At 39.4% G+C, this 13,931-nt stretch overlaps 1 protein-coding gene across 11 annotated transcripts in view; it reads left to right on the top strand.

Moving 5' to 3' along the window:
* The window catches only part of RAVER2 (ribonucleoprotein, PTB binding 2), a 105,917-nt gene that overhangs the window by 83,285 nt on the left and 8,701 nt on the right, over nt 1-13,931 (top strand). For 6 of the 11 annotated variants that reach the window (XM_073788799.1, XM_073788788.1, XM_073788790.1 and 3 more), the window contains one exon: nt 4,916-5,580. The exons of 4 other annotated variants lie outside the window; for them this stretch is intronic. In XM_073788799.1, the coding sequence (XP_073644900.1) occupies nt 4,916-5,186 (271 nt within the window). In that variant the 3' untranslated portion in view covers nt 5,187-5,580. Of the gene's footprint in view, nt 1-4,915; nt 5,581-13,931 lie in introns of those variants that run through there. One more of the 11 variants, XM_073788815.1, reaches the window with a different exon arrangement.

The following is a 13,931-nucleotide window of genomic DNA, read 5'->3' as shown; positions in this document are numbered from 1 at the left end:
AAGGTTTCATCTCTTAGCAACTTTCAAATATGCAATAGAGTATTAATTATAGTCGCTGTGCTATACATTACATTCCCAGGTCTTACTTATTTTGTAACTGGAAGTTTGTACCATTTGACCACTATCACCCATATCTTGCCAATCCCCCACCCCTGCACCTCTGGCAACCACCAGTCTATCCCCTGTATCCATGAGTTAGGTTTGCTCTGTTTTGTTTTTTTGTGTGTTTGGCTTTTAGATTTCATAGGTAAGTGAGGGCATACAGTATTTGTCTTTCTCTGACTTACTTCACTTAGCAAAATGCCCTCAAGGTCCATACACTGTCACGAATAGCAAGATTTCCTTTTCTGTGGCTGAATAATATTCCTGTGGGGTGTGTGTGTGTGTGTGTGTTCGTTCCACGTTATCTTTATCCATTCATCCGTCTATGAACATTTAGATTACTTCCATGTATTGGTTCACAGACAGATATCTCTTCAAGTCAATTTTTTTGTTTCCTTTGGATAAATACCCAGAAGTGGTATCGCTGGATCAAAAGGTAGTTCTATTTTTAATTTTTTGAGGACTCTCCATAGTGTTATTCATAGTGGCTACACCAATTTATATTCCCACCAACAGTGTGTGAGGGTTCCCTGTTATCCATATCCTTGCCAACACTTGTTGTTTCTTGCCTTTTTGATAATAGCCATTCTAACAGGAGTGAGGTGATATCTCATTGTGGTTTTGATTTGCATTTCCCTAGTAATTAGTGATGTTGAACATCTTTTCATGCACCTGATGACCATCTCTATGTCTTTGGAGAAGTGTCTGTGTGTTTCTGTCTGCTCTTTTGGTTTAGTGGTTTTCTATGTTTTTCTCAGTTTCATCCTTTTTATGTTTCTTGTCTCTGCTCTAGATTTGTTTTGTGGTTACCATAAGGTTTGTATAAATCGTCTCATAGGAAAAACCGTCTGATCTCATGCTGATAGCATCTTATCTTCACTTGCCCATACAGGTTTCGTCCTTTTTCTCTTCCCCTTTTATGTTTTTGTTGTCTCAAATTATCCCACTTTATGTTGTGAGTTTAACACATTGAAGTAGTTAGTTATTTTTTACTGCTTTTCCCCCCTTTAACCTTTATGCTATAATAAAGTATTTTAAAACCTATTCTGATATAGAGTTGCAATTTTCTGATTCTGTCTATCACCCTACTCAAAGTTTTGTGTACTTTTGCCTTTTTGTTTCCGGCAGAAGAGCTCCTTTCAGCATTTCTTGTAAGGCAGGTCCATTGTTGATGAACTCCCTCAGCTTTTGTTTATCTGGGAAAGCCTTTACTTCTCCGTATCTGAATGATAACTTTGCTGGATAGAGTATTCTCAGCTGACAGTTTTTATCTTTTAGTATTTTGAGAATGTCCACTCTCCTCTTGGCCTGTAGAGTTTCTGCCAAGAAATTTGCTGGTATCCTAATGGGGGTTCCTTTGTGCGTTACCATCTTTTTCCTTGGCTGCCTTTAAAATTATTTTTCATTGACTTTTGACAGTTTTAATATAATGTGACTTAGGGAAGGTCTTTTTTGCATTGAGGTAATCAGGTGTTCTCTTAGCTACATGACTTGTATATCCAGTTCCTTCCCCAGGTTTGGGAAGTGCTCACCTATTATTTATTTAAATAAACTCTCTGCAGCCTTCTCCCTCTCTTCTTGGATACCCATTATCCTAATGTGGCCCTTCCTGAAAGAGTTGGATACTCTTAATAGATGTCCTCATTTTTCTCTAGATCTTAATTCTTTTTTCTTCTACCTGTATCATTTCTAGATTTGTATCTTTAAGCTTGCTGATTCTCTCTTCCATAAGGTCTGCTGTATTTCCAATGCTTTCTAATGCATTTTTCATCTCGTTTATTGAGTTCTTCAGCTCCAGAATTTGTTTGGTTCTTTTTTAGGTTTTGTCTCTTTAGTAAAGTATTCCTTCTGTTCCTTAATTTATTCTTGAGCTCATTGAAGTTTCTTGAATTTCTTCATGAGAGCTATTTTGAATTCTTTATCAGTTAGATCACAGTATTCCATGACTTTGCTTGGTTTATAGAGAATTGTCATTTTCTTTTTTGAATACAGTGTTACTGTGGGTTTTCACGGTGCCTGATGAGTTGTTCCTCTGCTGGAGCATTTGAAGTAATGAACACCTTTCTTCTTTCGGTAAAACTTTTTTTTTTTTTTTTTTTGCTTGATTTTAATGATTCAACAGTTTAGAAATTAGAGGGCTCTCCTTTGTTTTCCAGTAGGTGGCACTATAGCACAAGTTTTTCGTTTTCTTACCTGAGCTGCTTCCGGTTATATGTGAGAGTCAGCACTTTGTCTGTCAGAGGTGTCGCTCGCCCAGTGCCCTCCTTGTCACTGCTTGTGCCTCTAGGGTCTTGGTGCCTTGCTGCTGCTAATGTCACCTCCTGAGGCACTGGGATGGTGAACATTTCTGCCATGTCCCAGACCTGAGTTGCAGGCTCTGCTACTTCAGGGGAGGTGAGTGGAGAACTGGGGTCACAGGCACCTCTACCATGTCAGGGGTTATTGGGTTTCCAGGTGCCACCGCTGTGGGAAGGGGTGGGGGGCTGGCTGCTGGAGTTGTGGGTGCCTCTGTGGCTGAAGGGACAGGACACAGCCCCCCATTGCCACTGCCGCCAGGTTACCTGGGGCTGTGAACACCACTGTGGCTGGGAGGCTGGAGTCTCATATGCTGCCTCCCCTGCTGCTACTGGGTTCCCTGGGCCTGCAGGCTCAGCTGCTGTGGCTGGGGGAAGGCAGGATGGCAGGTTCCCCTAGTTTCACCTCCTCTTTGTGTTCCAGTCCACCCACCGTTAGATGCATAGATGTGTGGAGTTCTCCAGCATCCTGGTGTACTGGGCAGAGGTAACGTTTTTGAGTTGTGTATGTTTTACAGGTTATAGACTGAAGGGGAGAGACAAAGGGAATGTCTCACTCCAGCACAATGCTGACGTCACTCATGTTTTGTTTTTGATGTCACAGTTTACATCTCTTTCTCTTATGTGTCCATTACAAATCATTTGTAGTTACTTTTACAACTTCTGTTTTTTAACCTTCACGCTAGCTTTGTAAATGACTACTTCACTGTCTTTACAACATTACTCTGAATTTACCATATATTTACCGTTACCAATGAGATTTATACTTTCATATGTTTTCCTGTTACTAAATGGTACACTTCATTTCAGCTTAAAGAAGTCCCTTTAACATTTTTTGTAAGGCTGGTTTCATGGTGATGAATTCCTTTAGTTTTTGCTTGTCTAGAAAACTCTGCATCACTCCTTCAATTCTGAAAGACAACTTTGCCAGATAGAGTATTCTTGGTTGGCAGGTTTTTTTTTTTTTCTTTCAGCACTTTGAATATATCATGCCACTGTTCTGATCTGAAAAGTTTCTGCTGAAAAATCTGTTGATAGTCTTATGGGGGCTTCCTTGTATGTAACAAGATTTTTTTTTTTTCCTTGCTGCTTTTAAGATTCTCTTCTTGTCTTTAACCTTTGACTTTTTAATTATCATGTGTCTTGGTGTGAGTCTCTTTGGTTTTGTCTTATTTGGAACTCTCTGGGATTCCTGGATCTGGGTGTCTGTTTCCTTCCCCAGGTTAGGGAAATTTTCAACCATCATTTTTTCAAATAACTTTTCTGCCTCTTTCTCTCTCTTCTCCTTTTGGGACCCTTGTTGGTGTCCTATAAATCCCTTTAAGCTATCTTCACTTTTTAAAATATTTTTTCTTTTTGCTGCTCTGATTGGATGAGTTCCACCGCCCTGTTTGAGTTCACTGATCCTTTCCTCTGCTTCCCGTAGTCAGATGTTGAGCCCCTCTATTGTATTTTTCAGTTTAATTCCTGTATTCTTCAGGTCTGTGGTTTCTGTTTGGTACTCTATCTCTGTTGAAATTCTCACTTTGTTCATCCATTGTTCTCCTGAGTTTAGCGAGCATCTTTACAATCGTTATTTTGAACTCTTTATAGAGTAAATCACTTACCTCAATTTCATTAAGGTCTTTTTCTGAGGTTTTTTCTTGTTCTTTCATTTGGAACATATTCCTCTGTTTCTTTATTTTCCTTGATTCTCTGTGTTGGTTTCTATGCATTAGATAAAATATACACCTCTCTCAGTCTTGAAGGAGCAACCTCTTGCAGGTGATGAACTTTATCATTCAATCCTGCCCTAGCTCTTGGTTGTCTTTTGAACCTATGATTGTCCAAGCAGCCTACTTTATTCTTAGTGGCTCCCAGAAGTTGAGTGTGCGCCAAGACCTGTCAGTGTCCCCAAGGGGGGATCTTAGTCAGCACCTAAATTCAGGCTGATTGGAAGCCAGACCTTCAGGCAGCAGTTTTTAAAATATGCAGATATGCCTATTTCAGGGGAAGACTAGGAGATGGGCATTCATCTGCTCCCTCTGCAGTGAGCCCTGTGGTGATAGCCAGTTAAGAACTGTTTCTTTGTTTGCTGCCATCCCATTGAACCTATGAACACAAGCCCTGCTGGCCACCAGAGCCAGGCAATCAAGGGGTATCCGCTGGGCAGCAGCCACAAAACCCGGGGTACCAGATATGTGCCCTTTCTCAGAGACACTGGTGACCTCAGGGAGGCAGAGGAGAATATGAAGGGGGCACCTGACAGCCTCCACTTTGGAGACTATTTCAGGAGGCCCCTAGATGTGTGTTAACTTAGATGTCTGCCCCTCAGGTTAAAGTTTAAGATAAGGAAATAGGTCTCTTGCACAGAAACATTGGACGCTCTTCCGTTGACTGCCTCTGCACGAGGTCCTGGGGCGGGTGAGTCTGTGGAGCCCTTTAAGAACTGTTTCTCAGATTGCTACAGCCTTGTGCATCTTGTGGATACAAGCCCCATTGGATTTCTAAGCTAGATATTTTGGGGGCTTGTCTCTCAGACACAGGTCTTATAAGTTGTGCCAGCCAATGTTCACAGCAGCACTATTTACAACAGCCAAGACATGGAAGCAACCTAGATGTCCATCCACAGATGAACGGATAAAGAAGATGTGGTTCATATGTACAGTGGATTACTACTCAGCTATAAAAGAACGAATGGACCCAGAGATTAGCATACTAAGTGAAGTAAGAGAAAGACATATACCATATGATACTTATATGTGGAATCTAAAATATGACACAGGACTTCCCTGGTGGTGCAGAGGTTAAGAATCTGCCTGCCAATGCAGGGGGACATGGGTTCGAGCCCTGGTCTGGGAAGGTCCCACATGCTGCGGAGCAACTAAGCCTGTGTGCCACAACTACTGAGCCTGTGTTCTAGAGCCCGTGAGCCACAACTACTGAGCCTACATGCCACAACTACTGAAGCCCGCGTGCCTAGAGCCTGTGCTCCACAACAAGAGAAGCCACCGCAGTGAGAAGCCCGTGCACCGCAACGAAGAGTAGCCCCTGCTCGCCGCAACTAGAGAAAGCCTGCACACAGCAATGAAGACCCAACACAGCCATAAATAAATAAATAAAATTAAAAAAATATATATGACACAAATGAATCAGTCTATGAAACAGAGACTCAGAGACATAGAGAATAGACTTGTGGTTGCCAAGGGGGAAGAGGGGTGGGGGAGGGATGGATTGGGAGTTTGGGAGTAGCAAATGCAAACTATTATATACAGAATGGATAAGCAACAAGGTCCTAGTGTATAGGACCTAGGGGATTATAGTCAATATCCTGTAATAAACCATAATGGAAAAGAATATGAAAAAGAATATATATACACACATATATATGTAATAACTGAATCACTTTGCTGTATACCAGAAACTAACACAGTATTGTAAATCACCTATCCTCCAATAAAAAATAAATTAAGAAATGTTGAAGTGCCAGATTGGGGTTCAAACCTTTCACTTCTCAGGGAGATGCTCAGGGTTGTGAATTCCCTCCCAATCGTGGGTTGCTGCTCTGAGGGTGGGGTTTATGGTGAGATAGTATCTCAGCCTCTCATACCCATTTTGATGTGTTTTTTTCCTCATTTGCTCACTGTGTAGGAGTCACTTATCTAGTTTTTTGGTTTCTTTCAGAGGAAATTGTTCCATATGTAGCTGTAGATTGGGTGTGTCTGTGGGTGGAGATGAGTTCAGGATCCACCTGCATCACCATTTGAACTGGAACTGGGTGGAGTCTCTTGCACCCATCAACCCAGTTTTAACAGTTTATCACCTCACAGCCAGAGTCCTTTCATCCTCACTCCGACCCATGCCCTTTCTCATTATTTCAGAGCAAACATCAGATATATTTATATACTTTATTACCAGAAAAATTTTGACACAGGAGTTAAAACCAAATTCTTTGCTAAACTGTTTCACTTTGTGAAGCATTCCTTTAAATGTTATGTGAAGAAGGATTTTACTGGATTGTCACAATAGTAGACCACATCAAAATAAAGTACCAAGATAGATGGATTTGTGATTTTCAGTCTTCTGTCATCCTTTTGTTTTTTTAAAAATTTCATTATTTTCTCCAGCTTTATTGAGGTATAATTGACAAATAAAATTGTAAGTTATTGAAAGTATACAGCAATATACTGATATACATGTACATTGTGAAAGGGGTCTCCTCACTGACTAAATTAATGCATCCATTAACTCTATTCATGAAAACATGTAAGTTTTACTGTCTCAGCAAGTTTTAATTGTACAACACAGTGTTAACTACAGTCACCATGTTATAAATCAGATTTTCAGACCTTATTCATCTTATAACTGAAAGTTTGTACTATTCTACTAACCTTGTACTATTTCCCCCACCCTCTAGCCACTGGCAATCACTTTTCTACTGTTTCCATGAGGTTGACTTTCTCTTTTTTTCTTTTTAAAAAAATTTCATTTAGCATAATGCCCTCCAGTTTCATCCATATTGTCGCAAATAACAAGATTTCCTTCTTTAAGGCTAAATGATATTCCATTGCATGCATGCACGCATGTATGTATGTATATATACACAGGGAAATGCAAATTACTATACACACACCACATTTTCTTTATTTTTTTCATCCATTAATCTGTCGACACTTAGGTTTTCTCCATACCTTGGCTCTTGTGAATAATGCTGCTGTGAATGTAAGAGTACAAATATCTCTTCAAGTTAATGATTCTGTTTCCAAAGGCAATCAGAATATGCTCCGAAGTGGGATTGCTGGATCATACAGTAGTTCAATTTTTAATCTCCATACTGTTTTCCATAGTGGCTGTACAAGTTTACATTCCAACAAACAGTGCACAGGGTTCCCTATTCTCCACATATCTGCCAGCATTTTTTATCTCTTGTCTTTTTTATAAGACTTCCTAACAGGTGTGGGGTGGTTTTGATTTGCATCTCCCTGGTGATTAGTGAGACTGAGTACTTTTTATATATCTGTTGGCCAGCTGTATTTGTTTTTGGAATAATGTCTATTTAGGTCTTTTGCCCACTTTTAAATTGGGGCCTTTTTGGCTGTTGAGTTGTGTACCAAGATTATTTTGGCTATTAATCCCTTAACAGATACGTGGTTTGCAAATATATTCTCCCATTCCATAGGAATAGGTTGAATTTTCATTTTGTTGATGTTTTCCTTTGCTGTGCAGAATCTTTATAGTTTGATGTAATCACACTTGTTTATTTTTGCTTTTGTCACCTTTGCTTTTGCTGTTAAATTCAAAAAATCATTGCAAAGACAAATGTCAAGTAGGTTATTACCTGCTATGTTTTCTTATAGGAGTTATATGGTTTCAAGTCTTACATTTCAAGTTTTTAATCCATTTTGAGTTGACTTTTTGAGTATTTTGTAAAAGTGGTCCTGTTTCATTCTTCTTCATGTGGCTATCCAATTTTCCAAACACTTTTTCTTGAAGAGGTATCCTTTCCCCGTTGTATGTTCTTGGCCCCTTTGTCATAAATTAATTGACCATATAGCACGAGTTTTATTTCTGGGGTCTCTATTCTGTTCCAACGATCCATGTGTCTGTTTTTATGACTGTATCATACTGTTTTGATTACTATAGCTTTGCAATATAGTTTGAAATCAGGAAGAATGATGCCTCTAGCTTTGTTCTTCTTTCTCAAGATTGCTTTTGCTACTTAGGGTTTTTTCAGGTTCCAATTTTTAGGATTATTTATTTCTACAAAAAATGCCATTGGAATTCTCATAGGGATTGCATTGAATCTGTAGATTGCTTTGGGTAGTATGGACATTTCAATAATATTAATTCCTCCAATCCATGAACACAGAATATCTTTTCATTTATTTGTGTCATCTTTCCTACAGTTTTCAGTGTGTAAACCTTGGTAAAATTTATTCCTAAGTACTCCTAATTTCTTTTTTGGATAGCTCATTGTTAGTGTATGGAGAAGCAATTGATTTTTGTATATTGATTTTTTTTTTTTTTTTTTTTTTTGCGGTATGTGGGCCTCTCACTGTTGCGGCCTCTCCCGTTGCGGAGCACAGGCTCCAGATGTGCAGGCTCAGCGGCCATGGCTCACGGGCCCAGCTGCTCCGTGGCATGTGGGATCTTCCTCGACCAGGGCATGAACCCATGTCCCCTGCATCGTCAGGTGGACTCTCAACCACTGCGCCACCAGGGAAGCCCTGTATATTGATTTTGTATCCTGCAACTTTATTGAAATTGTTTATTATTTCTAACAGTTTTTTGGTGGATTCTTTAGGGTTTTCTAAATATAATATGTCATCTGCTAACAGTGACAATTTTACTTCTCCCTTTCTAATTTGGATGCCTCTTATTTCTTTTTCTTGCCTCACTGCTCTGGCTAGGATTTCCAGTACTATGTTAAATAAAAGTGATGACAGTAGATATCCTTGTCTTGTTCTTGATCTTAGAGGAAAAGCTTTCAGCATTTCATCATTGAGTATGTTGTCATCTGTGGGTTTGACATATATGGCCTTTATTATGTTGAGGTACAGTCCCTCAATACCCAGTTTGTTGAGTTTTTATCATGAATGGATGTTGAATTTTGTCAAATACTCTCTCTGTATCTATTGAGATGATGATATGATTTTTATCCTTTATTTTGTTAATGTGGTGTATATCACGTTTACTGATTTGTGGATGTTGAACCATCCATGTACTACTGGAATAAATCCAATTTTTTCATGGTGTATGATCCTTTCAAACTATTGTTGAATTCAGTTTGCTAATATCTTGTGGGGATTTTCGCATCTATGTTCACCAGGAATATGGGCCTGTAATTTTTTTTCTTGTAATGTCTTTGTCTGCCTTTGGTATCAAGGTAAAGCTGGCTTTGTAAAATGAATTTGGAAGTGTTCTTTCCTTTTCTGTGTTTTGGAAGATATCAAGATGGATTGGTATTAACTTGTCTTTAAATGTTTTGTGGAATTTACCAGTGAAGGCATCTGTCTCTGAACTTTTTTTGTTGGTAGGTTTTTGATTACTGGTTCAATATCCTTACTAGTAATTTGTTCAAATTTTCTGTTTCCTCATGATTCAGTCTTGGTAGGTTGTTTCTAGGAATTAGTCCATTTCTTCTAAGTTATCCAACTTGTTGGCATATAAGTATTCATAGTGGTCTTTATGGTCTTTCGTATTTCTGTGGTATCAGTTGTAGTATCTCCTTTTTCATTTATACCTTTATGTCAGTTCTCTTTTTTTCTTGGTAAGTCTAGTTAAAAGTGTGTCTAGTTTATCTTTTTAAAAAACCAGCTCTTAGTTTCATTAATCTTTTCTGTTGTCCTTTTAGTCTCTATTTCATTTATTTCCACTCTTATCTTTGTTACTTCCTTCCTTTTGCTAGCTTTGAGCTTAGTTTGTTGCTCTCTTTCTGATTCTTCCAGGTGTAAAGATAGCTGTTCAAGATTTTTTTCTTCATGTAGTTGTTTATCACTATAAACTTCCCTTTTAGAACTGCTTTTGCTGCATTTCATAAGTTTTGCTATGTTTTGTTTCCATTTTCTTTTATCTCAAAGTATTTTTTTATATCTTCTTTGATCCATTGGTTATTTAGGAACATGTTGTTTAATCTCCACATATTTGTGAACTTTCCAGTTTTTGTCTTGCAATTGATTTCTACTTTGATACAATCATGATTGGAAAAGATGCTAGATAGGGTTTCAATTTTTTTTAATTTATTAAGACTTGTGGTCTAACATATGATCTATCCTAAAGAAAATTCCATGTGCATCTGAGAAGAATGTATATTCAGTTGCTGTTGGATGGAATGTTGTGTTATGTCCTTTAGGTTCATCGTGTCTGACATGTAGTTTAAGTCCAATGTTTCCTTGCTGATTTTTCTGGCCAAATGATTCATTGTTGAAAGTGGAGTATTCAAGTCCCTTGATATTGTATTGCTATCTTTTTCTCCCTTCACAATATTTGCTTTATATATACTTAGGTGCTCCTGTTTTGGGCTTATATTTACAATTGTTACATCCTTTTGATTAATTGACCTTTTTTTTTAACATCTTTTTTTTTTAAGAAAGATACATATTTTTTTTTACATCTTTATTGGAGTATAATTGCTTTACAATGGTGTGTTAGTTTCTGCTTTATAACAAAGTGAATCAGTTATACATATGTCCCCATATCTCTTCCCTCTTGAATCTCCCTCCCTCCCACCTTCCCTATCCCACCCCTCTAGGTGGTCACAAAGCACCAAGCTGATCTTCCTGTGCTATGTGGCTGCTTCCCACTAGTTATTTTATACGTTTGGTAGTGTATATATGTCCATGCCACTCTATCTTTGTCCCAGCTTACCTTTCCCCCTCCCTGTATCCTCAAGTCCATTCTCTAGTAGGTCTGTGTCTTTATTCCCGTCTTGCCCCTAGGTTCTTCATGACCATTTTTTTTTTTTTTTTTTTTTAGATTCCATATATATGTGTTGGCATATGGTGTTTTTCTCTTCCTGACTTACTTCACTCTGTATGACAGACTCTAGGTCCATCCACTTCACTACAAATAACTCACACTTCACTAGAAAAACTCAATTTCATTTCTTTTTATGGTTGAGTAATATTCTATTGTATATATGTTGCACATCTTCTTTATCCAGTCACCTGTTGATGGACATTTAACGTTGCTTCCATGTCCTGGCTATTGTAAATAGAGCTGCAATGAACATTTTGGTATATGACTCTTTTTGAATTACGGTTTTCTCAGGGTATATGCCCAGTAGTGGGACTGCAGGGTCACATGGTAGTCCTATTTTTAGTTTTTTAAGGAACCTCCATATTGTTCTCCATAGTGGCTGTATTAATTTACATTCCCACCAACAGTGCAAGAGGGTTCCCTTTTCTCCACACCCTCTCCAGCATTTATTGTTTGTAGATTTTTTGATGATGGCCATTCTGACCGAATTGACCTAGGTCAATTGATAATGACCTTGTCTCTTGCTACATTTTTTAACTTGAAGTTTATTTTGTCTGATATAAGTACAGCTACCTTTGCTTTCTGTTGGTTTTCATTTGCAAAGGATATCTTTTTGCATCCCTTCACCTTCAGTCTGTGTGTGTCCCTTAAGCTAGGTGAGACTCTAAGTCAATGTATAGTTTGGTTTTGATTTTGTTTTGTTTTGTTTTTTGTTTTGTTTTTGCGGTACGCAGGCCTCTCATTGTTGTGGCCTCTCCCGTTGTGGAGCACAGGCTCCGGACGCGCAGGCCCAGCGGCCATGGCTCACGGGCCCAGCCGCTCCGCGGCATGTGGGATCTTCCCAGACCGGGGCACGAACCTGCGTCCCCTGCATCGGCAGGAGGATTCTCAACCACTGCGCCACCAGGGAAGCCCTGGTTTTGATTTTTATTCATTCAGCCACTCTGTCTTTTGATTAGAAAATTTAATCCATTTACATTTTAAAAATTTTTTATTGTAGTTGATTTACAATATTGTTAGTTTCAGGTGTATAGCATTGTGAGTCAGTAGTTTTGCAGACTATACTCCATTATAGGTTATTATAAGATAACGGTTATAATTCCCTATGCTTTACAGTATATCCTTGTTGCTTATCTTTTTTTTTTTACATTTTATTATTTATTTATTTTTGGCTGTGTTGGGTCTTTGTTGCTGTGCGCAGGCTTTTTCTAGTTGCGGTCAGCAGGGGCTACTTTTCGTTGTGGTGCACAGGCTTCTCATTGTGGTGGCTTCTCTTGTTGCGGAGCATGGGCTCTAGGCGCTGGGCTTCAGGAGTTGTAGGTCGCAGGCTCTGGAGCACAGGCTCAGTAGTTGTGGCACACGGGCTTAGTTGCTCTGCGTCATGTGGAATCTTCCCAGACCAGGGCTCGAACCCGTGTCCCCTGCATTGGCAGGAGGATTCTTAACCACTGTGCCACCAGGGAAGCCCAGCTTATCTATTTTATACATAGTAGTTTGTATCTGTTAATCCCATACCCCTAACTTATCCCTCCTCCCTTCCCTCTCTCCTTTGGTAACCAGTTTTTCTGTATCTGTTAGTCTGTTTCTGTTTTGCATATACATTCATCTGTATTATTTTTTAGATTCCATTTGTATATCGGTAGCATTTGTCTTTCTGACTTATTTCACTAACCATAATATTCCCTAGGACCATCCACATTGCTGCAAGTGGCAGGATTTTATTCTTTTTTATGGCTGAGTAATATTCCATTGTGTGTACATATATATATATAGTCACATCTTTTTAATCTAATCATCTGTTGATGGGCACTTGAGTTGCTCCCATGTCTTGGCTCTTTTGATTTTTCTGGCCAAATGATTCATTGTTGCTGCCTATGAACATTGGGCTGTATGTAACTTCTTGAATAGGCATTTTCATTTTTCTCCAATATATACCCAGGGAGTAGAATTGCTGGATCGTATGGTAGTTCTTTTTTAGTTTTTTGAGGAACGTCCATACTGTTTTCCATGGTGGCTGCACCAACTTACATTCTCACCAGCAGTGTACGAGGGTTCCCTTTTTTCTACATCCTTTCTGACATGTTATTTGTAGACTTTTTGATGGTAACCATTCTAACAAGTGTGAGATAGTATCTCGTTTTTTTGTGTTTTTTTTCTTTTTTGGCTGTGTTAGGTCTTCGTTGCTGTGCGCGGGCTTTCTCTAGTTGCAGCGAGTGGGGGCTACTCTTCGTTGCATTGTGCACGCTTCTCATTGTTGTGGCTTTTCTTGTTACGGAGCACAGGCTGTAGGTGCGTGGGCTCAGTAGTTGTGGCTTGCGGGCTCTAGAGCACAGGCTCAGTAGTTGTGGTGCATGGGCTTAGCTGCTCTGTGGCATGTGGGATCTTCTCGAGCCAGGGATCGAACCTGTGTCCCCTACACTGGCAGGCAGATTCTTAACCACTGCGCCACCAGGGAAGCCCTACCTTATTGTTTTGATGTTGTATTTCTCTAATAATGTTGAGCATCTTTTCATGTGCTCTTTTATCCGTATGTCTTCTTCAGAAAAATGTTTTTTCAGGTCTTCTGCCTATTTTTTTTTTTTAATATTTATTTATTTATTTTTGGCTGTGTTGGGTCTTCGCTTCTGTGCGAGGGCTTTCTCCAGTTGCGGCGAGTGGGGTCCACTCTTCATCGCGGTGCACAGGCCTCTCACTGTCACGGCCTCTCCCGTTGTGGAGCACAGGCTCCAGACGCGCAGGCTCAGTAGTTGTGACTCACGGGCTTAGTTGCTCCGCGGCATGTGGGATCTTCCCAGACCAGGGCTCGAACCCGTGTCCCCTGCATTGGCAGGCAGATTCTCCACCACTGCGCCACCAGGGAAGCCCCTGCCTATTTTTTTTGATTGGGTTTTTTTTTTTTTTTTTGCTATTGAGTTGTATGAGCTGTTTGTGTATTTTGGATATTAATTCCCTGTCGGTCACATCATTCACAAATTTTCCCTCCCATTCTGTAGGTTGTCTTTTCATTTTAATGGTTTCTTTTGCTGTGCAAAAGCTTTTAAGTTTAATTAGGTCCCATTTATTTTTTTTTTTTGGTTT

The sequence above is a fragment of the Tursiops truncatus genome, chromosome 1 (assembly GCF_011762595.2).
Source record: "Tursiops truncatus isolate mTurTru1 chromosome 1, mTurTru1.mat.Y, whole genome shotgun sequence".
Classification (NCBI taxonomy): Eukaryota; Metazoa; Chordata; class Mammalia; order Artiodactyla; family Delphinidae; genus Tursiops; species Tursiops truncatus.
The sequence above is the reverse complement of the archived record's forward strand: the minus strand, read 5'-3'. Positions and strand labels throughout refer to the sequence as shown.